Source organism: Daucus carota, chromosome 2 (genome assembly GCF_001625215.2).
Source record: "Daucus carota subsp. sativus chromosome 2, DH1 v3.0, whole genome shotgun sequence".
Lineage (NCBI taxonomy): Eukaryota > Viridiplantae > Streptophyta > Magnoliopsida > Apiales > Apiaceae > Daucus > Daucus carota.
Window position 1 is genome coordinate 43,331,347 of NC_030382.2, and position 27,101 is coordinate 43,358,447.

Below are 27,101 nucleotides of genomic sequence, written 5' to 3' on the forward strand. Positions count from 1 at the left end.
TTATAAAAATACTGTGTGTTATTGTAAGCATTAGTTATTTAAATTTTATTACCAACTTATTTATAATTTGAAACTATTTAGAAGCAAAAAAAGATATTTTCTGATAAGGATTGGACCGATACCGAAGAAGCAAGTTCCTAAAAACAAAATCCCTATCCATTTGGGAAATGGCCCATATTTCCTTGGGCGGGACCTTCCAAAGTTTTTACTGTCCTCGCTAGTGTTTTTTTTTCCCTTACTTTTATCCTCATTTGGCCTGGCAAAAAATGCAAAAATAATATTTCACCTATTTTTATTAAAAATATGTTGTTATAAACAGAACATTAATTGTTAAAATATAGGTATAAAATCCATGAAGGGGCCTTCTCTAATATCTTAAGATTTTAGAGGAAATGGTTCTATGCATGATGCGTGATATCAGACTCTGGTCTGCGGGAGGTCTCGGGACAAATAATGGGATTTCAAGTGAGGGATAGTGTTAAAATATAAGTATAAAATCCATAAAGGGGTCTCCACTAAGAGCATCTCCAGCAGTTTAGCTATATGATGTCCTAAGAGCATCTCCAAGAGCCTCCTTGTTGGCTCCTAAATATAATATAAAAAATGTGGCTCTTAGCAACTTAGGACAAAGTTAAGAGTGTAAACTCCAACAATACTCTCTGCATCTCTTCTCTATTTCATATTTTATTCATATATTGGGCTCCACTATAACAAAAGAGATGGAAAGATGGAGGTGAATTGGAGGGAAAGATTTTTTTATTGTGAAAAAATAAGTTAGGAGCAATGTGGTGGCTCTTAACTTTGAGGAGAGAGGAGAGAGAAACAAAAGGCTCTTAGTGATTTAAGAGCCAGTTAAGAGTCTCTTGGAGCAACATTTTTCCTCTCCCTCCTCAAATATCAAGTTAGGAGCCTAAATGAAGAGTCTCTTGGAGATGCTCTAAACTATTATACTACATAGAGCATCTCCAGCAGAGTCCTAACATGTTCCCTAAATATATAATAAAATATTCATTTTTTAAGGGATTACTACATTTTATTGAATTGGAACTCCAACAACATTCCCTATTTCTATTCTCTATTATTATTATAATATCATATTCAACTTGTAAGTAGGAGAGAGAAAGGAGGGAAAGAGGGAGAAAAGGAGAAAAGTGAATATTTTATTCTTCAAAATAGTATGAGGAATGGTTCCACAATCTTTAAAAATGAGGAATGAAGTGGACATCCTAACTTTTTAAGGGATGGCTGGGACTCTGCTGGAATTATATTTTATGTAATATTCCTTATATTAATAGCTTAGGACACCATACAGGGAAGCTGCTGGAGATGCTCTAAGGAATATGATATAAAACACAAACTCTAGTAGAATCCTAGCGATTCCTTAAAAAGTTAGGATGCTCACTCATTCCTCGTTTTTAAGGATGGTGGAACCATTCCTCATACTATTTTGAACAATAAAATATTCGCTTTTCTCTTTTTTCCCACTCTTTCCCTCATTTTATCTCTCATACTTACAAGTTGAATATAATGTTATAATAATACGGTTTGGCTAGTGTGTGCCCATGGGCACATGCTAAGCGCGGAAATTTTTGTATTTGAGAGATTTTGATTGGTGTGGTTGGTGTATTTGCACGGGGGTCCACCATTATCATGAGATAAGAGCCAATCAAAATGATCCAAGCACAAAATTTTCCGCGCTTAGCATGTGCCTATGGGCACACCATAGAAAAACCGATAATAATAATAAGGAATACAAATAGGGAATGCTGTTAGAATTCTCATTTAATAAAATGCATGTTTTATTATATATTTAGTGAACATGATAGGACTCCAAGGGAGATAGGAGATGCTTTAATATTATATATTTAGTGAATATGATAGGACTCCAAGGGAGATAGGAGATGCTTTAATATCTGAAGATTTTAGAGGGAATGATTCTCTACATTAATATATAATTGAATATCATATAAATTATTTTATGATACAAATTCTTTTTATCATGTTGATTTCAACTTTCATCCCAAATGGGCACCAAATCTTTTTAATCCTCTCCATTTTAAAAATCGAAAAAGCACGTAAGCTAGTGCCGAAACATGGGGTTGTATTCTTTAGAAAAAAGACGCACGACACAACTCCCTTTACATTATAAAAATCATTATTATATTATTATTATTATCTTCGATTGATTAGAACAGCAAGCCAAGCCAAGAAGAACCAAGAAGAAAGCAAATCAAGAAAGAGACGAAGACTTCGCTGCTGCCATTTCTCCCCTGCTTCAAACATGAGCAACGACTAGTGGGTCCTCTTTCTTTCTCAATCTTCTTTCAGATTCATCTTCATCTTTTCACTTGTTACTTGTTTCTTGCAGTGATTTTCTCTTCAAGCTTCTCCTCATCGGAGACTCCTCTGTCGGCAAATCGTGTCTGCTCCTCAGATTCGCTGTATGTGTTTTTTTATACCCATCTTGCCCTTTTGGTGTTTTCTTGTGTGTTTATTTAGTTTACTTTGTTCATTTCAGGATGATTCTTATGTTGATAGTTACATTAGCACCATTGGAGTTGATTTTGTGAGTTTTCTTTGACTTTGATGTTGTTTTTTGTATTGCTTGTGGACTATTTGGTTATGTTTGTGCTTTGTGTTTCGATATTATTGGCCTGAATTTTTGGGTGTTGATTCAGAAAATTAGGACTGTGGAGCAGGATGGGAAGACCATTAAGCTTCAAATTGTGAGTGTGGCTCTTTTCGCTGTGTGATATATTCATTTTTGTTGTTTGTGTTCAAAAGCTTTAAGATGAATGTATACTTGCAGGACTAGTTTCGTTTGTAACACACACACACACACATTTTGGTTTTGATGAAGCATTCTCATTGGTTATATACGACATTTTGGCCTATGATTTGTGATATGAAATTTCTATTTTAGTGGGATACTGCTGGCCAGGAGCGATTTCGGACTATAACGAGCAGCTACTACCGAGGGGCACATGGGATTATCGTGAGTGTCTTTGCTTTTGTTATCTCAGTGCAAAACTATCCTTTTGTTATCTCAATGCAAAACTATCTGTGCGTTGTATGGTATTTCACTCATATCTAGTGACGGTTATATGAGGGGGAAAAATAGTACACAATTCACGAGCACGTCATACAAATTCCCGTTCCTTATGCCAGTATGCACGCTTGTAAGAATCTAGAACACTGCTAGTTTCCTTTTTAGAGTTATTATTGTGTTTCATCTCACCTCATAATGTGTGTCGGGTGTACTAGATTTAGGCATAAATAGGGCAACTACCACATTCAGTGTCTATGTTTTTAGGTTGTATCTTCATGTGCTTCAATATATATATAAGTGATGATATGTCATTATTGTGTGACCTACTTTGTTAAAAATTAGTGAGATAATGATGTTTGCATGAAAAGGCACTTGGTAGGGTAAAGGGTGAAGCTGACGTGTGTGGTTTGGCATTATATCTGCTTATTGTTATGTTCATGTGTGTACATGTGATATTATTCAAGTTCAGTCGATTCTGCTTCTCATTGGTGTTGATATCTAGTTTCTAGATCCAGTTTTTCACACGACAACTTAATGCACATCAGAAATAGACATTATCTGAAACTGACAATCGAAAAGCAATCAGAAACTTTTAAAGACATGTATAGTGTATAATCATCTGAAAACTACACCCTGTGGTCAATTCGCAGCTGATAATTAGTTACCTTCCTTTGCTACACCAGCAACATGGTAGCAGTTTATAGGTTAACCGTTCATCCTTCTTATGATGAATAGAGATTTTGAGTAATACTCTTTTACTTGCTTATTATTCCTAATGTTATTGTTCTTGCAACAGATTGTCTATGATGTTACTGACATGGAAAGCTTCAATAATGTGAAGCAATGGCTTAGTGAAATCGACAGATATGCAAATGAAAGTGTCTGCAAGCTTTTGGTGGGAAACAAGTGTGATTTGGTTGAGAACAAGGTTGTCGACACTGAAGTGGCAAAGGTAGAGTATGCTACGTCCTAATTTGATCCTCCTTCACTTAATTGTAAATCAAGATATCTTGACGCTTGTCAATTAACTCCCAAGACTTTCTCTCTATGCATCTTACTTTCTACTTATGGTCTGAAGCTTATGCAGCAGAGATCATTACTTTTCTTATGCCGATTAAAAGAGTCAGCTCTTAAATGAAGAGTCAAACTTTCTGTTTTGGGTGTCCCACAGTAATGGCCCACTTTCAAAATGAGTGTAGCTAATCGCAGTCCATTTCTGCATGGTCTATACTGACTAATTATATGTTAATACCACTTTCTCATTAAAGTTTGACTTGCGGAAGTGGAAATTAGTTTCAGAGAAGGGATAAATGTGTAGAGGTCTGGCAGTATCTGCAAACATTGGTAAATGTAGCGCGGGTTTTTGCATTGCCTCCGCAATTATATCTCCACGTCTCCACTATTGTAATATTGTACAGAAACGTGTATGGAAATTGTGCTGACCATTACATCCCAGTATCCCACCCCTCTCGCGAAAAAAATTAATAATAAGTTAACTTGACGTCCCTTTTTTGTAATGGACTGACGTTACATTTATCATGAATCTTCATTAATTGCAGGCATTTGCTGATGAGCTTGGAATCCCTTTTATTGAGACCAGTGCGAAAGACTCTATTAATGTCGAGCAAGCCTTTTTGACCATGACCGGCGAGATAAAGAAGAAGTAAGATACCTTTATACCTTGTGAAAAAACTATTTCTGATTTCTGATCAAAAAATTGTTGCTTATTATCAGTTGTTATATTTTAAGTGACTGCTTGTGTTCCATAATGCTGTGAGCTGCACTTGAATCACTGATATTTCTATTGTTATCTTACCTGAACAATTATATGCAGAATGGGGAGTCAACCTGCTGCTGGCAATAAGACGTCAAACACTGTTCAGATCAAAGGGCAGCCAATCGAGCAGAAGGGCAACTGTTGTGGCTAAAAATATAATTGTATTCAGGTTTCTCTTTAGAAGGAAAGATGTTTGCACAGATTATAAACAGATGATGCTGAAGTTTGGTTTGGAATTCTGTAAACAGTTGTAGACTTGTGTTTTATTATGGTTATCCGTAATTTATTAATTTCCTTGAAAATAGTCGAGGTGCAAGAATTATAATACTCGCACACCTTATTACCTCTCATGCTCATGCCTACGCTGATAATCGAACTCCTAGTCTCAAGGAGGCGTTTGGTTCATGGTCATACCCTTCATTCCCCCTCAGGATCCAAACGTCCCCTAAGTTGTCCTGAAAAAGAGGTATCTCCTAGTTATGGTAATTGATATTTCTCTTGAAGCTAGTTTTGTACTCGTTTTGTTTTAGTAAACGGGCTCCATTTTTTAGCTTAATGTCAAAAATAATTTAAAGCCCAAATAATTTAAAGCCTGGCTTTAAATTTGCATGGCTCCATTTCTCTTCAAGCTACTTTTAGAGCTTTGTTTCAACCAGAGTGCTAATGGTGAGTCTCAAGTCCAAACTATGTTACTGTAACCTTCTCCGGGACAAACTAGATGCAACCTCGAAGAGGTGAATTTGAGGGTAAATTAGTTCGGATTTTAACAAGTAACTTATAAATTATAAATTCTATTCCATCGTAGTTGATATTCATTTTTATTTACAAACTTGACACAATATTCCGATACATAAAACGTTTTATAATTCATCATTTTTGCACGAGTCCACCCGAAATAGCCGATAAAATACAACACGCGTGAACGGACATGGTGCCATGCTGGCCTCGTGGGTGTATTAAAATGTTGAAGTGTATCCTAGTCAAGTCGTACCCACGTTTTATTTTATTTATTCATCCGATATTACAGAGTGTTTGATATTTTCCTGCAAAATCACGTCTTGCCCTTTAATTGAGCACAAACCTGATTAATTGTGTTTGATTCAGCAAACACCTCTAATTAATCTAATTAGTATTGTTGATTGACAAAAACCACCACTATAAGCTAGCTTAACTTCAGCTTAAGCTATACATAATGTGGCAGCTGCAAATAACGGTGTTACACCACATACGAAAATTATGTATAAATACACGTTAGCTGATGAGTAAGTTAATACGAAACCAATTAATTAGCTTAACCTTTGGTATGAACTTTTGATTTTCTTCATCTTCCGATTTTCAGCTCATTCCTCCGACGACTTACATGGAGTATATTATATACCATAAACTTGATTGTCACATAACATTTGGGTAAGATTTTGTCTTGTAACCATGATTGCTTGACCACACCCAATGGAACTCATTATTCACGTGTTTTGAGATTGAACTTGGCATATGTTAGTTGTTTTGCACAATTTAAAGAATAACAAATAAAATCCCAGTACGCGTAGCAATATCATGATCGTGACGCTGGGGTTTGAACTCGAGTCTCGTGTGGAATTTCCGACACGTTAGTTAATCAATCCTTCTAAATCTTAGAATGAGGATTTAAAGATCTTATTATATTTTAATACATAATTAAACGGAGTAGCTTATATTGTGGTTTCGACTGAACTTCAAAATTTCAGATTATTTTTGTAACTGGTTTGGGTGCAGAGGTGGATAAGAATAAGAAGTGCGTAGGAATGAGCTGGCAGTTTCTCCAATTCCTCAACTCCCATCTGCCTAGTTATAAATGATGTTCCCTCGCAACATTATAAGTACTCCTCATACTTGAATCCATCAGCTACACATAAACATACGTTCTTCCTCGTATCATATAGAGTGCTATTCACGAGTAGTATAACAGAGATGAGTAAAGAAATTCAGAATCGAGAAGTGGAGAAGATGTTAGATGGAAAATCATCGTCATCGTCATCATCATTATCATCACCAAAACATGAGATGCCATTGTTGGCTCTAAATCATGTTTCCTACGTTTGCAAATCGCTAGCCACTTCTGTCAAATTTTACGAGGATGTGCTGGGATTTGTTCTTGTCAAGCGCCCATCTTCCTTCGACTTTGAAGGTGCATGGTACGTAATCATGTCAATGCTACTTTCATTCGGAAGAAAAATAAAATTAAATATATTATGAAATTATATTTTACAATAGTCTTAAAATACGTGTTGAGCTCTCTGTTCCTGATGCAAAGAACCTGGGGACGGAGGGAGTATAATTATGCTGTTATGCTTGTTTATTGAGGTTTGAAATAAATTTGCAGGCTATTCAACCATGGAATTGGCATACATTTGCTAGAAGTGAAAAATGCAGCAACAAGAAAAGGCCAGAAGATAAATCCCAAAGACAACCACATTTCCTTCCAGTGCACAAACATGGACCTCATCATCCGCCAATTGCAGACCATGAACATTGAATACGTGACAGCAGTGGTGTCCGAAGGCGGGGTCATGGTGGATCAGCTGTTCTTTCATGATCCAGATGGTTACATGATTGAAATTTGCAATTGCCAGAACCTTCCTATCCTCCCTCTCTCAGGCCCTGCTTCATGCCCTGTTGCAAAGTCAAGTACTCCTAACAAAAATATGCCGAATTGTGGTAAGTAGTATTGTATTATTATTCTTGTTTTGTAAGATTTAGTCCATGCAAGTTATAGATTGAGTGTGGTTCATTGTATTGACCTGGAGAAAATTGCGCGATTAATTGCAGGAAAGATGTGTTCAGAGGGGAAGATGTGCAGGGAAGTCGAGGCGTTGATGATGGATAACTTGGTTGTGGGGATGATGGATCTTTACTTCTGAGATGTTATTGAGCATTTTATATGCTTGAAGAGTTAAATCCTGTAGTTAATTTGATCAACGAGTCTATGATGAATATGCGAGAGTTATGAAATTGTAAGATTGTTTATTGTTCATGTATATATGAAATAATATTAGTGGAGAGAATTCCTGTATAAATTTTTGTACTTTGCAGATTCAAACTAGAGCTCAGTAATGGGTTTTTAGAATACCTAAAGATTTATAAAAACCTTTGTCAAGAAGAAGAAGAAGAAGAAAGATAGTAGCATACATCTAGCGGAAGAAAGTGTTGGACATGAAAAACTCTATGAAGTTAATTTTTCGTTGAATGATATTGTAGCATTCATCAAAAACTTAAGAGTTAAGCTGTCCATCGCTTTTTTTCGCTGAACGTATGCTACTAACATATGTATGTCAGGCACCCGGACCCATAAAACATTACACCCAAGGAAGAATCGCTTACTGGAACAAATTAGATAAGCTTTCTTCAATCACCAAATATCTGTGTCCTTAATTGGCCAAGGCCTCAGCAGGCCACAGAGAAACAAGGTGTGTCGGTGTGCTCTGTCTGTCTTGAAATCTCAGAACAGACAACCGTAACTATCAAGATCCTATTGGACCGTCCTCTAACGCCTTAAGATCCCCGTCAAATATTAATTTGGATGCATGTGAAGTTACAGTTATATAAATACATGTAGGGATGAGTTGATGAGTTCCTGTTTGTTTGTGCATGTACGTCTAGATCTAAATCTAGACCTCATTTCATCTTCTCTCATGATGTGAAAGAAGATGAGTAGATCTAACACATCAGCAACGACTGATAGTGACTTGAAAATATCAGACCCTTCATCATATATAGTGCATAAATAAATGGATCCTATGAAAATTGCAGAGAAATATTTAAAATGACAACTTTGAATATCAAAACCAAAACAAACTATACTTGATCCCCCTACTGAACTACCTACTAGAATATTTATTCTAAACACTAATTCCTAATGCCTAGCAGAAGACTAGCAGACCTTGGACTAATCACCTAATGATCCTTAATTTTGATCTGAACAGGGAACGACAATACTTTATCTCCGATCATCACCGTGTGCCCTCCGGATGGTAACAGTTTGTAGGCATTGTAGTTCACAACGAAGAAACTCTGGCAAACATTCAGAACAAATTTGACTGTCGCGGTTTCTTTGGCACGAATAAAGACTGACTTGAAAGCAACAACCTGTTTGATATGAACTCCCTCGATGTTTTCAGGTGGTACTGAATAAACTATAACAGTCTCAGTCCCATCCATTTTTCCTTTGTTTTGAATCTCCACTTCAAACTCAATGTGCTCATCACAGTGCATATCTTCCACTTTAACTGCAGGACATGAGGGCTTAAACATACCAGCAGTGTAGTTCAGGTCTCGACAGTGTTGGAATTTGTTCAGCTTAATATCAACTTTTCGAGATGCTTTTTTCAGGTTGTAGGCAAATTTAGTGTAGCTCAGACCGTGTCCGAATGGGAACACTGTTGAGCCATTGTAGAACTTGTAAGTCCTGCCCGGAAAACCTAGAGCATCGTCTGGCCTTAATTGCATCGATGTCATTGGCAACATGTCTGTGTAATTAGCTGGGTACCATGTAAGTGGTAATCTTCCACCTAATTAAATCAAGCATATAAAAATTAGTAACTACAAATAGTAAACTTTTAGATAATTGTGAACACTGTCTAAACATGTATTACCAGGATTGTGCTTTCCAAAGATTACATCAGCAATGGCTTGACCACCCTCTTGACCGGGATAACCAGCCCAGATGATTGCTTGAGTGTCGTTGCTATGCTTCGCGTGTGACAGATCAACAACGCCACCAGACATGACTACAACAATAGTTGGACCTTTAGACAGCTTTGAAACTTGTTCAATTAACTGGTGCTGGTATCCGGGGAGAAGAAGGTCTGTTCTGTCATGCTCCTCTCTTTCAAACTCTAAGGCCAGACCGACAAGAACTATTGTAGCATCTGCATTTTTGGCTGCTTCCATAGTCTGATAAATCATGCTTTCGTTCTTGCAAGCAACATCTCCACACCCCCTATGGAATTCAACTTTCGCGTAATTTGATAGACCATTAATTGGAGATGTGTATTTACACGGATTGCCTGTATTACATCAGATCATATAATTGTCAGAGAATATATATCCAATCGATATGCAAGAACATAAACTATAAAATTCATATTACCTGCATAATTTCCAATCATGATTTCAGTGGCATTAGCATGAGGACCAACCACTGCAATGGTCTTGTGCTTATCAGGATTCAAGGGCAAACTATTGTTAGCATTCTTCAAAAGTACGATCCCTTGCCTAGCTGCATCGGTTGCCAGTTCAATATTTTCTTTACTACAAATATCACTCTTTCCCAGGGCCTCCAGTTTCTTGTTTCCATCAAACCATCCGAGTCTCATAAGCACGGTGTATAAATTTGTCAGTGCATTGTCTATCGTGCTTTCCCTGACCTTCCCCTGAAGAACTGCATTCCCCGTATAATTCTTGTAGTAGAATCCACAATCCAAATCTAAACCTATATATGCCACAAAAAGATAATTAATTACAGAAACTACATTTTAATAGCACTAAGTACAAACTATAATATTAAAACTACCTGCATTTAGTGCTTGTGAAACAGCCTCCTCTGGAGTATCATGAAGCCATTGTTCATTCTTAAACATCACCTTGACTGAATCACAATCCGAGACAATGTACCTTTACAAATAAATCAAACCAAAACGTATTTTGAGTCATGAATTTATCTTTTTAATGTTATAGATGACAATGAAAAATATGTAGACATGGTTTTATTTTGAAGAACATACCCATGAAGATTCCACTCCCCTCTAAAAGTATCGGTTAGCAGATTCCGATCAGCACAAGCAGGAATTCCGTCAATTTCATTGAATGAGCACATGACACTAGCAACATCACCTTCTTTTACACACATTTCAAATGGTCTTTGGAATGTTTCAACCATATCTTGTTGATGCACCTAGCATTCGAAAACATCCTCATAAATTTACAAGACAGATCATATTTCTACTTTAAATCAAGCTCATGAGACTTACCCTAGCATCAAAGGTTCTCCGATTAGCTCCAAGCCACATATCAAGATCATAAGCTGCATAGTGCTTACAACAAGCACCAACCTTCAGAGGCCTAGTGTTCAAATCAGTGATATTTTCGGTTCCTTCAATGTCCTGCAAACCTCTAACATATGAATAAGCATAAACTCCCACCACATAAGGGTCTTCCCCCGGTGTTTCTAGAGTCCGTCCCCATCTGGGATCGCGTACAACATTAATATTCGGACTCCAGAATGTCAGTCCTGCATGTCCTAGATTGTACATTGCCCTCGCCTCATTCGACACCACCTGCAAATAATTACATATAACGCATTCCATCATGATCATATATTTATAGGCTGTAAAATGATCCCGGTGATACCAGATACTTTCTCTCTATATATCGGATCATATTATTTTTAGGCACAGTATACCCCTATGCTCAAGTATCGGATCATATCAAGTTCAGTATCTAAAATAGTAACAATTACATACCTCTCCAATGGCTTTCCAGAGGGTCTCATTAAACGAAGCAACAGTATTAATGACATTTGGAAAACTCGTAGCTCCCGGCACAATATCATCAAAATAAGTAGCTTTCGAGCCTTCCTGTCCCACATCTGCCACTCCATGCAAAGCCTCTGACCACCACTCATACAACGGCAACCCTAATCTCGGAACTCCATAAGCCGTGTCTCCAAGTTGCCTCACCTTCTCCTCAAGCGTCATTCGATCAATCAAGTCCTTAACCCTCACTTGATACGAAAGCGACGAATCACAGAATGCAAAATCTTTTATCTCCATTCCGAGTTGCGAATACCTTTCGGCATCGCACACGTGGCCACTGAAATTGCCGAAAGTTTTTTTGGCGATTATCGTTGAGGTTCGGGGAGTAGTTGAAGGAGTCTTTCTTGCACTGCAAGCTACTAAGATTGTAAAGAGAGTGAAAAGAGCTAGGAGGCTTTTGAGCTTGGCCATTGTTGTGGGTGATTAATGAGATGAGATATTTGATGGAGAAGCATTTGTTACATGCGGTTTATATAGCTAGAGGATGCGAAGTAGTATATCTCTTATCTCAAGTAGATAACAAAATCTCCTTAATCTCCTGGATAAGTTTCCTACATTTTCTTATCTTGTTGATCGAGAGACCAGGTACTTGATTGCATGCAACATCTTTTAAGCACAGTTAAAGCTAGTTTGGTATTGCTGTTACACACAAGCTTTAGCTGATTTGGTATTAGTGTTACACACAGAAGCTAATGACAGTTGTGTAATTGACTAATTGTATAGTTATTTTAGCTAGAATTGGTATTATTGTTATGCACAACAGCAATCACAGTAAGAAAAATCGGTAAAAATGATCGGATAAATATGACTAACTACAAATATGACGGCTCGTCAAGAAAAAGAAAGAGGTACTTTTAGAAAATCAAGCTTTATGTTTTTAGAAAAAAATTAAATGCAATTCTTTTTGTTACATATTCCAATACTCTTAAATATCGCCGGAAATATAAGTTTTTTTATATTATCACTCGAAAAATAAAAAATATTTACAAAATCTCTAACAACACTTTTTTTATCGCGGCACAAACACTCGCAAACATCTGCTTCTAAGATTTTTTTAAATACAATCTTTTCACAAATTGGAAAATGTCATATTATATAATTTTGCACAAATATTCATTCCTATAATGGAAACTTTCCGTGTTCTCTAATTTCTTTTTTTTGAGAGCAAAATTTTCCGTGTTCTCTAATTTCTATTGCTACTTTTCAGCCTATAAAATATTTTATGATCATTCATTGTATATCTCTAATTGAAAAAATATGGCTTATTGTATATTTCGTTTAATATAACAAAAAATATATATAGAAGTGATCAAATTTAAGAGATTTAAGATATAACAATGAGTTGGGTTCCATGGAAACCCCAAAATTTGGAGTCTTTTGAAACCATAAAATCAATCGTTAAACAGATATATCAATTAACAGTCATGATTAAAAGTAGATTGAAACAGTTTTTTTTTCAAATCGATGATCTAATCAATACGCCAATATACATATACCCACCACATATTGCAAATTAAGTTATGCACTTGGCTCAATTAAACAAACATTAAAACAAAAATCATACATATTTTCTTAGCAAACGAAGAATATTGTTCCTCAAAAAATCAATAGCGATCGAAATTTTCACTAGTTAAGTATACTTGTTTGCAAGAAATGCTTCTTGATTTTTTATTTTTTTAAGAAATTAACACTCTGAATGTCCTGCATGTATTTAACTTATACAGATATTTGTGGAAATACTTTTAAAGTCTAAATTCAAAAGAGAACATTTATTCAGAAGAAGGGAGACAGAGAAACTGCAGAACATTTAATAAAGATAGTAGAAACAAATTGCGGAACATTCAAAAAGAGAGAGGAGAGAGAGAGAAACTGCAGAACATATAATAAAAGAGAGTGGAAAATGTCAAATTATAATTTTGCACAAATATTCATTCCTATAAAGGAAACTTTCCGTGTTCTCTAATTTCTATTGCTACTTTTCAGCCTATAAAATATTTTATGATTATTTATTTGTATATCACTGAGTGAAAAAATATGATCAATTGTATATTTCGTTTAATATAACAAAAAATATATATATAAGTGATCAAATTTAAAGGATTTAAGAAATAACAAATTTTAAAAATTTATGTATCTATATTTATGTATTAAAACTAAAAATGTATAAATGTTTACTAAATAATTTATACTCTATATTATGTATTTAATAAAAAACTTTTATATAAGGGAGAAATGCTCGGTCAGCAGTAAAATGTTAAAATCTAAAATGCTTGTATAAGTCATAAAGATTCGTATTATTTTATATTATTCCTTCCTTCTCATTTTATATGAATCACTTTCTTCTTTCGATGTTCCGAAACGAATGACGTTTTCATATCTCTTTTTACTTCCAGTCCACCAAAACACATTCATGGAATACCCTCATTTCATATGTACAATCTCTTCTTATGCGATTAAAATTAAGTATTCATTTTTTGAAAAATTAAAATGAATAATCTAGACGGAGAAAGTAAAATTTAAGATTCCCCTGAATACAATATGGATTTTGTTCCATATATAACCCCATATGTCATATAAACCTTAACCAACACACAACTTCAGATTAATCGTTAGATCTGGATTTCATAGTTAAATTTGAATTTCAAAGGTGTAGAATTCAAACTTCCGCGGAAGGGAGGAAGTCTGGTCTGTCGAAAATTATAGCGGAAGGCAAAAAAAATTACTTGAATCTGGACTCTTAAAATATATATATCTGACTTTCTAAATGTGTATGTTATATAAACTCTCTCTGAGTCCCTGACAACCGGTACCCATACCATATTCATCATAAATCATGTGTTTTGACATTGGCCAAACAAATTTAGGGTCTGTTTGGGAGTGCTGTTAAAAATTGCTGTGCGGTAAGAAAAAGTGCTGGTAAAAAAATGCTGTTGTAGAAATCAGATAACTGTTTGGTAATTTTTTTGATATTTGCTTATTTTAAGTTATAATATAAAAAAAATAAATTTGTTGTGAAGTTTGATAGTGAAATTTGTAACAGCTTCCTACAAAAGCTAAAAGCAGCTTTTTCCAAAAGTATGGGAGGACCTGCTTTTTCTAAAAGCAGCTTTTCAGCCAAAAATTGCTATTCAGAAAAGCTGTTTTTAGATTTATCAAACAATTTTTCACTTGCTTTTGAGCAAAACATAAGCTCTGTCAGCAACCCCAAACAGTACCTTAAACAGGATATTTTGGTCATAATTCGGCGGATAAAATAACAAACACACACTTCCTTTACATTTTCGATTTTCTATAGTTATATATGCACGAAGTTTGTATGTTTACCATATATGCAAAATTGGAATATATCGGGGAACTAGGTCACGTAATTGTCAAAATTAATACAATCGACGATGTAATATATCAGGGGAATTTCGATTTGTCTTAGCCTAGGGTTTCAAGTCCTCAACTGCTCGATTATTACTTATAAGTCGTTAATTTACTTAAAATCGAGGTTAGCTATGAAAGGCGTCGCCGATCGCACCAAAGTGGTGCTAAGGCACTTGCCGCCGACGATTACTCAGCCTGTGCTTATGGACCAAATCGATGATAGATTCGGCAAGCGCTACAAATTGATTTCGTTTCGCCCTGGCAACAACAGGTTAGGGTTTATATGTGTAGTTACGTAATTCATATTTGTGCTGTATTCTGATTTTACAAGTTGAATGGGATTAATTAAATAATGATATTTTAAGTTTGAATTCGGAAGTATGATATCAAGTTAGGAAGGTGTTGACTGTTGAGTGATGATTTTATGATTTTGCGAGTTTGTCGTTTATTTTGCTGTTAAGTGAATTAGGGGAGATTGTTCGACACGCCTTGTTGTATAAATCCAGAAGAGTTTCTGATCCAGAGTTTAGACCACTTGAATGCTAACAGAGTTGGTTATGTATTTTCTTAACTCTAAGTTTGGTCCCTTTGTTCGTTTGCTTAGGAAAAATTGTGAAAGGCAAATATTGTGCAAGCTAAAGTAAAAAATAATAAAATAGATGAGAAATATATTTACATCTTAAAAAGTTAAAAAACAATGTACAAACATCGTGTATTTTATTAACCTAATATATTCCAGAAGACAATATTCTACACCAAATAAACAAAGTCTAAGCAGGAAAAGTTCTACTTCACGACAATTACCTGATGTAAAAATAATTCTATAATGAAACATGTGACTACAGTGATGTTTAACATTGTATCAGACCTCAAACTATCAATGTGAATACTAATTTAATTTCTCATTCCCTTGCTAAATTTCTAATGCCTTCATGAATATAAATTGAAATACTGTTTTAGTTCGGCAGCTACTTCAAAGTAGATCTGAATACCTAATGGTGAATAGATCTGTACATGCTCATGTGCAAATTTAAGTATTGAACATATATGGTTATAGTGCTTGTCACATCAACTGGCATAGATTTACGATCACAGTCTTCATCTGATCTGTATTTTAAGATAGTACGTAGTTTTTGGGAAATGCATTACATAATTGTGATTTGTCTTGCTCATTTAAATAAAAGTATATTGCTCTTGTCTCATATTGCTTTATAATCACTAGTCATTGCAATGTAAAGTTTATTTATAGTTATATGTTACGATATTTGGATATAATATTGTTTATATGTAGCTGTAACTCTGTGCTATAAGTATTGTAGGAATTTTATATAGCACGTTGCTTCTCAAATTCTTTATTCTTGAAAGTATTGGCTTCTAAACCTCTTGTTTAGAATGTATATAACATGTTAGATCAGATTTAGTAGCTCTCGTTTGAAATTTGACTTGTCACAATTAGAGCTCTGTTGATGTCTATTTTAAAGGAGCTGGTCATTTGCAAAAAAATTAAAATTAAACAAATAGTTAAAAAGAAAGGATTGTTTAGGAAAAAAGGATCACCCTTTAGGGTTTTACAGTTTGTGGTTCATGTTCGCAAGGCACATATTTAAGAGGAATTCTTGGAGGGGTGACGTGCAACAGAGTTCCAACTTCCAAATATGCAGTGCACACCAGACAAAAGCAATATCTTGCTTATGGAAGGATTTATGACTTTCTTGTATCTTTCACGATTATATATCATGATATACTTATAGGTTTAATTTCGTATCTTGTTTAAACTCTTTAAATAATCGCAACCAAGATAATTGCCAAAGTAGTTCATAAACTTTTTTCCTTAATTAGCCAAAAAAAAAAAAATTAATTCCTTTCTTGCATTACTCTTTGAATAATCTTTACAAAAATAATCACCGAAGCAGTACACAGTTTTGAATACTTTCATCTCAGCCATTTTACAAAGTTTTCGCTGTATGACTTATATTTGACTTATGGTTCTTTAAATAGAACCTTGCATCTTTTAAGAATGAAACTGCTATGTAATTAGTGAAACTGTTAATTAAACAAACTACATGTCATTGTTTTAATTATCTTGTACGTAACTTGTTTTATACAACTGAATTTGCAGTGCAAAGCATCAGATCTGTGCTAGAGCCTATTTAGACTTCCAGAAGCCAGAGGATGTTATAGAATTTGCTGACCTCTTCGGTGGACATGTTTTTGTCAATGAAAAAGGTAATGATTAAAAAAGAATCTACCAAAGATTTTGCTTAGGCATCTTAATGGCTGCGCCAAAAAAAAAAAACGGAGATAGTAATATTTTCTGCAATCAATTTTTGATTCAAGTAAGATTACCGTGTCTACAAATTCACAAAAGAAGTTTCCTACTAGTATTTTAAATAGCTTGATTTTTCGCTGTATGATCTCATTTTCCCCAAGTCTTATTCTCATGATATCTTGCTTGTGGATATGTAGATCTCCTCTCATATTAAATGTGCATTATATATTCTAGATTGGGATTATTCTTCATGCCCAATTTTTCTTCTGCAAGTAGCACCATTTTTTTTTCAAAAGGGAGATTACTGATCTCCAAAAATAAAAATGAAAAAAAGATAAAAAGCATGAGTGAATATATATATATGTGTGTGTGTATATATATATATATATATTGTTGGAGCTTGAGTTTGTAGTTCAACTTTAAGTGTTAATTGTTTTACTTTATTTCTTGTTCTTTACCTCCCTCGCATACTTGTTGGCATCAGGAACCCGGTTTAAAACAGTGGTTGAGTACGCTCCTTCACAACGTGTAGCTAAGCATTTGTCTAAAAAGGATGGCCGTGAAGGAACTATATACAAAGGTATGCTACGTCAATTTTCTTCGCAACATATACCAATCTTGTTCATTCTTTCTAATAAAGTATATTATGATAAAAATGTAGATCCAGTATATATGGAGTTCTTGGAATCTATAGCAAAGCCTATTGAAAATCTTCCCAGTGCTGAAATTCAATTAGAGAGGAGAGAGGCTGAACGAGTTGGTTAGTTCAACATAACTAGCCCTAGTATTATTTTCAGTGGCAAGAAACTTGAAATAGCTTGTGAACTGGGGTTTGTACTAGACCATGATTAAAATTTATATTTTTTTTCTAGGTGCTGTAAAGGATGCTCCAATAGTCACACCTCTAATGCAATTTGTTCGTCAGAAAAGAGCTGCCAAGGGTGGATCTCGGGTAAAAGAAGCTAGTTTAGTGTTGTAATGTTATGCTTAGAAGTTGCAGTCCATCAGGGATCATTGACATTATGGAACTCTGTTCATTCAAATATTTCGCTAATAATCATAAGATTATAATCTGTCATGTAGGGTTTAGCTTAGGCAGTGAGGTACTAGAGTCTATTGGGACTCTAAGTTCGTTATATTTCACTGATATATTTAAGCGAGAATTAAAACATAAAACAACAAGAATTAGTTAACCTCTTGCAATTTTTCATGAGATGATTTGAAACTCAAATTTGAGTGCTCGGGATGTGTATTGTATACACATATCTAATGAATGGATTTTAAAATGTGCTAATGTATTTAGTAAAGTAAAAATTAATTGATGTTTCTGTATATTTCATTGACATTTATGTATAATCCTACGTATTATCATCTATTTGTTATGCTAAGTGCTAATCATCAATTAATTAATTTATGTTTGATGTGCTTACAAGTCGCAACTTTATGTTTGTGATAGCAGAGATTTTTGGCTAATGGGAAGCCTGCCAGGACTGGTGGAATATCATCCGGAACTTCTGTTTCAGTTGCTGTTAGACGGGGTTCTGAGAAAAACAAGGTCTGCGACACTTTTATTCCTTTTCTCTTCCAGTTTTGAAATTTTCCCTTCAAGTTGTTGGTAGTATTTAAGATAAACATCTACGAATGGTAATTTTGTGGGTGCTTGATTAATAGTTCAATGGCATTTTTCAATTTATGATTACTGTGGTAGTCTCGCTCTGTATAGAATATGTGATTGTTATAGATGATACTGTTGTTCCAGCAATATATTATTGAGACTCGAGGCTATAGCCCGCACTCATGCGGAAAAAGAATTATAGTGTAGAACTAAGCTAGGAAGTGCCTTTATTGTTAGATATTTATATATGTACTACAGGGTGTTTATTTAATTTTATGTTGTTTCATATGTATGCTGCAATTTGGATTGTCACTTCACATCTATTTGAGGCTATTTTGCAACTTAATATTACTTGGTGATCACATTTCTCATGGAAATGCTATTGTTTTCAATCACACTGTTGATAGGAAACTGTGTAGTGTGGTCTATATTCGAAATTTCCAACACTTTTCGATCTTCGCATATATTAGGTGTACCTGAAACGAAACACCAATGAGATAGATCTTGGAAACAAATATTATAAAATCTAAACAATAAGAAATAATTAAGCTAAACTTAATATTGCTGCCTTCCCCGGCAGCGGCGCCAATTTGTTGCAGTGAATTTTATAAAGTTCGTTCTCAGGGAAGGACTGAATACAATATCAAATCAAGTATATTATTCCTTTCTATTTAGAAGTTTGGAGAATAAATTGTGGTTTTTACTATCAACTAAATTAAACTAATAAAGCAATTAAAAGTGTGAATTAACGATGATAAAAAGCAATCCAAGAATCAGGTTTCTTTGCTAGCTACAATGAATGTCAATCAATTGTGATATGCAAGTCTCTACTCTGCTAAAAACAATCCTTCTATTGATTATAATGTTCTCTCCCAAGATACAAAATAATACCTATAATTTAACCTTGAAGTCACTCCCATGATCAATCAAAACCAAATTATAAGCTATCACGAACCAAGAGTTTGCTAGTTCACAACTCACCTAAATATCTCCCGATTAATTAATTGAGTTATGTCTGTCATATCATGTACAAGAAGTATAAATCCTCTCCTGATTCATTATAAATCCTACAAATACAATTACAGGTTCGCGACTCCTATAATTGTGTTAAGCGCTCAATGACAGATTAGTATACATAGAGAAATCACAATATTAGATCAAACAAACATATTAAGCCAACAAATACTCCCCAATCCTCGGATTAGAGGATTAGTTACCCATAACAATTAAAGAAAACACGAATATATATATATATATTACTGAAATCATGTTAAAAGAGTACAAGAGTGAAGAAAATACAACTTGACGAAATCTCTCGAACTTGGACTGAATCCCTTCAATCTTTGGTCAAGTTATCTCCCAAAGCTTTTTCTATCTCTCTCTCTCTCTCTCTCTCTCAATACACACAATATTCGATATCTCTCTAATTATACAAACCCTAATGATAATAGTGTTTCTAATGGTTTCCTTGAAAAACAAATATATTTTCCTAAAACAATTTGGATTCTGAAAAGAAATTCGCAGGCTGACTTTCAGGCCTGATTCTGGGCTGATCCATTTGTCTTTAGAGATCTGGACCACTTTAAACTTGTAGAAAATTCCGATATCTTCGCGTGGGCTGTTGAATCGCTCAATTCTGACGCCCGGAACTCAAGTTATGGCCCAAACAAGATTTTCTGCGCAGGTAGCCCATAAAGTCCGAATTTTCATCTGATTAAGCCCAATTAAGTTTGATTTAATCCAACTTTAGGAATTTTTATAATCCTGCCATTAAACACTTAAAATCAATTAGTAATAACCCGATTATTTACAAAATACTACAATTATGGGAATAAAATCATATAAAAGCATATATAAATATATGCTCTATCAATGGACCATGCAACCTATTAGAAAGCAAGTTCTATTAAATTAAAAGGTCTTTTTTAATGCATTTCCACTATCTGGTAATTTAAATGCTCAGGTCTGCATGAGTGAAAGGGTTGGATTACTGGTGATGCATTCCACTTGTTAACTATATGTCTCTGCTCACAGTATATTACAAGAGATACTGCAAAAAGAACTGGCAGCAAAGAGAAATCAGCATATATCATTGTCCCCAAACGAAATGACCAACAAATTATGGAAAAAGCTATTTCAGATGCAGCATCAGGAACTAAAATTGTAGGAGAGGAAAGAGGTACGGCTCATTATCAGGCTCTTAATGATATTATGTTTCCAATAGTACTATTACTATATTCCTGTTGTTTCGTTTCCGATGACACTAAGGTCGGTTCTTGAATAGAATAGACTGGAATTTAGGTTATTTTGTACATCTGACGGGTCCCCCCTCTCCCTCTCTCATTTCCCATTCTACGCTCCAACATTAAATTTCTCTACCTTTTTATTCTTTTCCCATTCCTATACCCTGGAATTGAACAGCACCTCAATGAATATGTATGTGCCAAGTCTTAGATAAATAATTGTTTCATATTAAGCACACACACATATTATATATTTATGTATGTATATGCATGCATGTATGTATATGCTGTGCAAAGTAAATCGAACATCAAATATTGGTTCTTGCTCTTGGTCTAGTTGTCATCTGACACAATTTAAATTCCTATATACCAATATGTAATTGTTTTTTTTGTTTGCTAATGGGGTTGATAGGATATATTTCGTATCAGAAATTATTCTGCTGTGATGTATTTTAAAAGCCTTAAAGCAGAAATAGAAGAATGAAGTCGCATTTGCCATTTTGACTCCCTTTTTTAACAATATAATGAAACTGGGTTTCAGTACTTCACCAACCCCAAGCAACAGAAACATGTTGGAAAGAGCTTGTCACGTATCAAGGACAACATCTCGCGATAAATGTCCAAGATACCGTATAATAGCCCCAAAAATTTGACGTTTGTGAATGCACAGACTGTACAGAAAGCTCTTAGTTGGAAGGGGAATAGGGAATAATGGAGGCCACGTTTTTAAGTTATATATATCCTGTTACAAGAAATAACTTATACAACATACTCATTCATTTAATGTTGAGTTGTACTTAACTAAAGAGTGATGGGTAAGGACACCACCTGAAAATATCAATCTTCCACGGAAGTACAGTGGCTCATTTGTCCATTTCAGTCTGATAGACTACTTTTCCTAAATGTGTATACATTGGGATAGGTTGTCTTTGATTCTTCTCATATTTACTGTTGATGAATTCTGTTTTAGCGATTTTTTTTGTTTGTTTGTTGTATCTCTTATTGTCATTTGTTTCAGGGCTCCCTGGAACAACTGAAATGGGAAAGAAGAAAATATTACTACTGAAGGGCCGAGAAAAAGAAATCTCTCATGTAAGTGATGCAATATTGCAACCCTGTTCTTTTATAATACGCTACATGGAAACTTGACAATCTATGGTGGTTAATGATTCTCATTTACTGCCGAGCTTTCTCATCAGGAAAGGTCTTTCCTGATAGAAGTCTTATTACAATAAGAAGAGTGGTGACTAGGATGCTAGGATAAAATCAAACAAGTTATTATATGGCAAGACAATTGGGAAACATTATAAAGATAAGCCTGGTTAAATTAACTGCTATTTTTTTTTGACTTTTTAACAGATCATCATTAATAATTGTGTTGGTTTTAATCATGCAGTGATCAAACAAGTATATGTAGGTAATGAATTCCAGGTTCATTTAGAGTAAGCATTAAGCAATGCTAGAAAGCAACACTTTAAAATATTCTTTTCTAAATGATAGATAGAGATATAATGATGCTAACATTTCAACGCTTTGATACTACTGAATCAACAATTTACGTCATGATATCTTCTTCTTATTGAAAAAGAAACCTTCGTAAAATTAACCTAGTGAATTCTCGTGCTTTCTTTTGAGTTGAAGTTGCAGGGTATCCACATTTGGGGGTACATATAATATGTTTTTGTAAAAGTGGCCATAGTTTAAATAATGACACGTACAATAAAAATTTCAGAACTATCTATATGATTTGCTTACATGCAGATGCTTCGTTTTTGCTTTATATTTCTTTGTGTACATCAACAGGCGTCTGTGGACTTGTCTCTAAAGCAAACTACATCGTCACCTGTTAAAAATTCTATTGGGGTAACTGCTCCCAGACAGAATAACCAACAAGAGGCTAGTGGAAAGATTATAAAAGGCATACTTCTCAATAAAGATTTGCGTAAAAATACTTCCATGGTTCAATTTAATACACGTAACCAGGTTTTATATCAAGAGAAGGATAAAAAAGTACCTCATTCACCAAAAGAGAAGACTTTTCTTGATGCAAATGGAAATAATTCCGTTAAGACTGAGAAGCAGGAGAAGCGTGCAAGAAATAAGGGTAGACCTGAGCGCGGTGTTTGGACTGCTCTTAGTCGGTCAGAGGGATCAAATGCAAGTAATGAGTCATTGCCATCTGCTAATTCGGTGCATTCACAGTCATTAGATCCTAGAGAAGGTACGATTATCATTCTTGACCTCGATTATGAAACAAACTTGTGTAGACGGTAGACTGCTATTTAGAGGTGTTTCATAACTGTTACACAAACTAGAGTTTTATATGGCACAGAAAGAAAGAATGACTCCTTTGTTGTTTGCCCTTGCAACTCCTGGCTAGTTGCTGTATCATATTATCTATAACTACTTTTCAGGAGGTCAAGGAGATTCAAAGAAGAACATGTTGGCTTCGAAGAGGGAAGAGCTCAAGCACGTTGGCAGGGGACATCATATTTCAGTTGATAATAGTCAGTCTTATACTTCTAGAAACGTTTACTTCATGGTCATAACTTATATGTCAGGATGTAGATCTGTTACAGCATATTTGGTTGATATTCTCAGTGTCCTAGTTAAATCTTGGGGTTGCTTTTCATAGTAGTGTTTGTATACTTGACAGGTTCTTATAAACACAGTGGTCGCCATGGGCTTCAACATAATGGAAAGGATACAGATGGCCCTATGATCATTGGGGAAGGAAAACCTTTTAAAAAGGGGCTTTCTTCTGGATATAGCTCTCACGAGGTGAGCTGGGAGTTGATTTAGTGCCATGACTTCCTTATTATTTTGGAATTTTTTTTCAGCTTGCCAAAGCTAAGTTGAAGGAATAAATTACTATAGATAAGCAGATCCAGGTCATTATTTTTTTTGGGCTGAACTTTATGTTTGTGTTTTTGTTTCTTACTAATTAGGTTTGATGACATGAAAATGCAGAAACAGGTTTGGGTTCAAAAATCAAGTTCTGGATCTTAGAGTTAATTGAAACGGTATGTACTGTATCATAATTTTTATTATGGTATTTTTCTTACTCTTCATGAATGTGACACACATCCTCTTTCAGGTTGTTTTAAATAGTTAGCATTCTACATACACTACAGGAATCTGATTAAGTTTTGAGAAATATAATTAAGAAAATTTTCTTATAGACAGACTTTTAAATGAAACACTGAAGTATTTTTCATATTCAGAAACTTGGCATCTGCACGGAAGTCAGCCAAGTATATTTAGGTTTTAGTGAAATGCATTCCTATATAATTAACTTTATACAGATATGAAACAAGGTTGAAAGCGTTGATTCATTGAAGATTCCGTTTTATTTCGTCTATGGTCTAAAGTGGTATAAGTAAATTGTGATTAATACTAAATTTTCTGTAGTTGCCAATAAAGTATTATAAAGAGTTCAAATACTTATCAAAGACATTCTGATTGAAGCTTTTAAGTTCTTAGCTACTCTGTCATTTCTACTTGAGGTCCTTTTTTTGGCCATATGGTTTCTCTTCTCCTGAGTTTCGCAAAGGTCAAAGGCATGGACAGAATTGCCATTAGTAGTCTTCCTAGACGCACAACACATTTTGAAACTTATATGGTGTTGCGAATTTCTGTAATTTGTAACCCGAGCTGCACATTCTTAATTTTAAACAAGTATTGGATCCTTAAACATCATTTCCTTGCTAAGATCAACGGAAGTTGTTTGTTAGATATAGTTGTTACTTATCAATATCTTAACTACCAGGTTTTATCCCTCTATGTGGACTCTTACAGAAAATTATTAACTAATTAATTGCCTCAATATCTATGTTAATATACATGTCCAAGTACTTGTATAATCCTCGTTACACTGCTGCCGGTTTTGCTGATCCCCGGTAACTCTTCTTATTCATCCCCATATCTTGTATGTTTGGAGATGGGCATAAATTAAAGTGTAAGCCGATTTATATCAGTAAATTGCTATGCTAATTACACTTTCGATAGTTTAAAATGAAATGCATTTAGACTGGCCTTTATAATACCAATTACCAAGTGCAGAACTGTTTTTCTGTTATTGTTTGACATATAGGTTCATTAACTTGTGCTTGTAACAAATATCGGTTGCCATCTTAGATCAATGATCAGGTCTATTACTAAATGGAGATACATTTGGCCTTTGGCCAGAAGACTATCACTGTGATAAGTTTAAAACAAGTTTGCGGAGGGAATCAGTAGGCATATTTGAAGACCTGAATAACTCCAGCCTCGAGGTTTGCAAATATTGATGTATGTACTGATAGTTGGGCAGAGTCCTAATCTTACTCAAAGATGACCAAGATAGAAGCATGCTGAATGATACCAAAAGATTTTTGATACCCGCTTCAGTTTTATTCGGGGTGTGACATGACTTGGCAGGTTGGGGTGTATGGTAAAGCGACATATAATCTAAAATCTACAAGCCGTATCTTGTTAGGCTGATGATGGTGGTATTTTGGTTTTAATTCCTATAATCCTATGATTTGAAATGCAAGTATTGTGTGGCCTAGTACCAACCAACTGTCTGTAATTAGGTCAAGGAGAGGAGGTTTGAAACTGTTGTTTAACTTGCTGGTGAGCATTTCAGGGATTTGACTATAGTTGTAACTTGTAAGCCGTTGATTTAATATGTTGGCTGTGGGGATGTGAAGGTAATGTTTTAAGATTTGCGCTTAGATGGTTCGTTTTGATTCCATAACATGATATGATTTTTTAATTAAATCGTGATTGTCTAACACAATATATATTATTAGTACAATATCTTTGTGAAGGATTAAGGCTTAGTATTATATTTTAGATTGGAGATGGATCCTTTTGGATTTGAAATTAGTTGTGCAAGTGGAGAATGAGTTACCTCAATTGTAGAAACTATATTTTTATTAAAAGAATAATAATGTAGCTCAAGAAAAGTGACTCATTGGCATCAATAGCTTTTCCACTTGTATCTCAAGGACCACCCGTCAATATCTTTGATTTTTTGCCTCCTTTTGAAAGAACTTTTGCAAAATTCTGTACATTCGAGGATCAAGAATATATTTTATATATGTAGCTCTTGATTACCAAATTTCAAATTACCATTGAAAATATTAAATCCTGCTATAAAGTCGTACACTCATGAGAGATAAATTTGCATGCTGAGTTTAAGCATGATTAAAGGTAAAACCAAGAAGTCAACAATCATATGGAACACTCATTTGTGCTGAGTACTTGGATCAGGTTCGTGGGCCCACTATGGCGTGGTCCTTTTAGTGCAGGCATAATGCCACGTGTCGCATGATTCGGAGGTTCCGGTGTTCGGCTAAGGAGGTATTGGTTGCCACGTGGCATCCTATTTGGGACAACGTTTAAACAAGAACTCCGATTTGCGAACCGTAATATTATATTTATATTTATAATAATAATTTATTAATTTGGACATCAGTTTCAAGATAATAAATATCAGCACGATCATTTCTAAAATTATTTATTTAATTTTGTTGGTAAGAGAAAAATGGATTGGACCAGATTTAACTATATAGAATATAGTATGAAAATTTTTATATCCAGCAAAAGAACATTATATTTAATTAATTAAGATTTTTCATTTTTACCTAATTTATATCTACAACAAAAAATTATTATAAATAATAAAAACTAAATTAATGATCAATAAGAGCAAGCCAAAAAAATATATTCTCAGTTTGTTTTTTCGACAACTAATCATATATATGTTCCGATTGATTGTTTCATTTATCTCTACACGTCGAACTGTAGCATAGAGCCTTGAAAAAAAAAAAATATATAATTGCAGAAGGGAGAATAAATACGTCTGCATCAGGCCTGTATAATTGAGAAAATCGGGTGCCCACCTTTAAGCCTATCCGCCCCAACTTTCGGTATCCCCAAAAGAAAAAGACAAATAACCGATTATAAAATTTGTGATCCCGTTCATATATCATACAATAATATCTGTTTATTATAATTACATTTTTATATATTAATATAGAGAAAAGTAATTACTTCATAAAAATATTATGACAAAGAATACTGATATTCAAATTCAAATTTGAAAAGTAATAATAAAATATTATTATAGATATATGATCTTTTGGAAAAATAAATATAATTTATTGTTAACTAATGTACAATTTTTATGGATATGTATATTAAAATATTGGCATTTATAAAATG

At 34.4% G+C, this 27,101-nt stretch overlaps 4 protein-coding genes across 8 annotated transcripts; 3 read left to right on the forward strand and 1 right to left on the reverse strand.

Moving 5' to 3' along the window:
- Nucleotides 1-2,073: 2,073 nt before the first annotated feature.
- On the forward strand, nt 2,074-5,128 carry LOC108209292 (ras-related protein RABD1). The gene is made up of 8 exons (XM_017380115.2): nt 2,074-2,295; nt 2,369-2,441; nt 2,519-2,566; nt 2,679-2,726; nt 2,924-2,995; nt 3,846-4,001; nt 4,609-4,712; nt 4,884-5,128. The coding sequence occupies exons 1-8, from the start codon at nt 2,282-2,284 to the stop codon at nt 4,975-4,977; spliced, it is 609 nt and encodes a 202-aa protein (XP_017235604.1). The 5' UTR covers nt 2,074-2,281; the 3' UTR covers nt 4,978-5,128.
- A 1,517-nt stretch (nt 5,129-6,645) lies between these two features.
- Nucleotides 6,646-7,902, forward strand: LOC108208022 (glyoxylase I 4). Its single transcript, XM_017378491.2, has 3 exons — nt 6,646-6,997; nt 7,186-7,520; nt 7,632-7,902. Exons 1-3 carry the CDS (start codon nt 6,774-6,776, stop codon nt 7,721-7,723), a joined length of 651 nt encoding a protein of 216 aa, XP_017233980.1. The 5' UTR covers nt 6,646-6,773; the 3' UTR covers nt 7,724-7,902.
- A 715-nt stretch (nt 7,903-8,617) lies between these two features.
- LOC108207928 (beta-xylosidase/alpha-L-arabinofuranosidase 1) lies at nt 8,618-11,886 on the reverse strand. Its single transcript, XM_017378361.2, has 7 exons — nt 11,324-11,886; nt 10,832-11,137; nt 10,586-10,755; nt 10,375-10,475; nt 9,952-10,293; nt 9,455-9,868; nt 8,618-9,370 (listed from the first exon to the last, which is right to left on the reverse strand). Exons 1-7 carry the CDS (start codon nt 11,804-11,806, stop codon nt 8,757-8,759), a joined length of 2,430 nt encoding a protein of 809 aa, XP_017233850.2. The 5' UTR covers nt 11,807-11,886; the 3' UTR covers nt 8,618-8,756.
- Nucleotides 11,887-14,672: 2,786 nt separating this feature from the next.
- Nucleotides 14,673-25,708, forward strand: LOC108208829 (regulator of nonsense transcripts UPF3). 5 transcript variants are annotated; one of them, XM_017379392.2, is made up of 13 exons: nt 14,673-15,035; nt 16,884-16,990; nt 17,518-17,613; nt 17,695-17,793; nt 17,906-17,985; nt 18,493-18,588; nt 20,683-20,827; nt 21,910-21,983; nt 22,695-23,112; nt 23,306-23,398; nt 23,548-23,672; nt 23,862-23,914; nt 25,029-25,708. In XM_017379392.2, exons 1-12 carry the CDS (start codon nt 14,896-14,898, stop codon nt 23,898-23,900), a joined length of 1,512 nt encoding a protein of 503 aa, XP_017234881.1. In that variant the 5' UTR covers nt 14,673-14,895; the 3' UTR covers nt 23,901-23,914; nt 25,029-25,708. The 5 variants fall into 5 exon arrangements, 3 of the variants coding, with proteins under 3 accessions (XP_017234881.1, XP_063943746.1, XP_063943747.1); XR_001804424.2 differs by having other exon boundaries at nt 14,754-15,035; nt 23,548-23,782; XR_010288943.1 differs by having other exon boundaries at nt 14,754-15,035; nt 18,490-18,588; nt 23,548-23,782; nt 25,029-25,111.
- The last annotated feature ends 1,393 nt before the right edge of the window (nt 25,709-27,101 follow it).

Bases quoted from the DNA above. Each gene is read 5' to 3' on its own strand.
- LOC108209292 (XM_017380115.2), top strand. The intron at 2,727-2,923 runs GTGAGTGTGGCT...TTTCTATTTTAG, and splicing joins AGACCATTAAGCTTCAAATT to TGGGATACTGCTGGCCAGGA. The intron at 4,002-4,608 runs GTAGAGTATGCT...CATTAATTGCAG, and splicing joins TCGACACTGAAGTGGCAAAG to GCATTTGCTGATGAGCTTGG.
- LOC108208022 (XM_017378491.2), top strand. From the start codon at position 6,774: ATGAGTAAAGAAATTCAGAATCGAGAAGTGGAGAAGATGTTAGATGGA. The intron at 6,998-7,185 runs GTACGTAATCAT...ATAAATTTGCAG, and splicing joins TTCGACTTTGAAGGTGCATG to GCTATTCAACCATGGAATTG. The intron at 7,521-7,631 runs GTAAGTAGTATT...GATTAATTGCAG, and splicing joins CAAAAATATGCCGAATTGTG to GAAAGATGTGTTCAGAGGGG.
- LOC108207928 (XM_017378361.2), bottom strand. From the start codon at position 11,806: ATGGCCAAGCTCAAAAGCCTCCTAGCTCTTTTCACTCTCTTTACAATC. The intron at 11,138-11,323 runs GTATGTAATTGT...AATTATTTGCAG, and splicing joins TCTGGAAAGCCATTGGAGAG to GTGGTGTCGAATGAGGCGAG. The intron at 10,756-10,831 runs GTAAGTCTCATG...TTCGAATGCTAG, and splicing joins GGAGAACCTTTGATGCTAGG to GTGCATCAACAAGATATGGT.
- LOC108208829 (XM_064087676.1), top strand. From the start codon at position 14,896: ATGAAAGGCGTCGCCGATCGCACCAAAGTGGTGCTAAGGCACTTGCCG. The intron at 18,589-20,682 runs GTCTGCGACACT...CTCTGCTCACAG, and splicing joins GGGGTTCTGAGAAAAACAAG to TATATTACAAGAGATACTGC. The intron at 23,113-23,305 runs GTACGATTATCA...ACTACTTTTCAG, and splicing joins GTCATTAGATCCTAGAGAAG to GAGGTCAAGGAGATTCAAAG.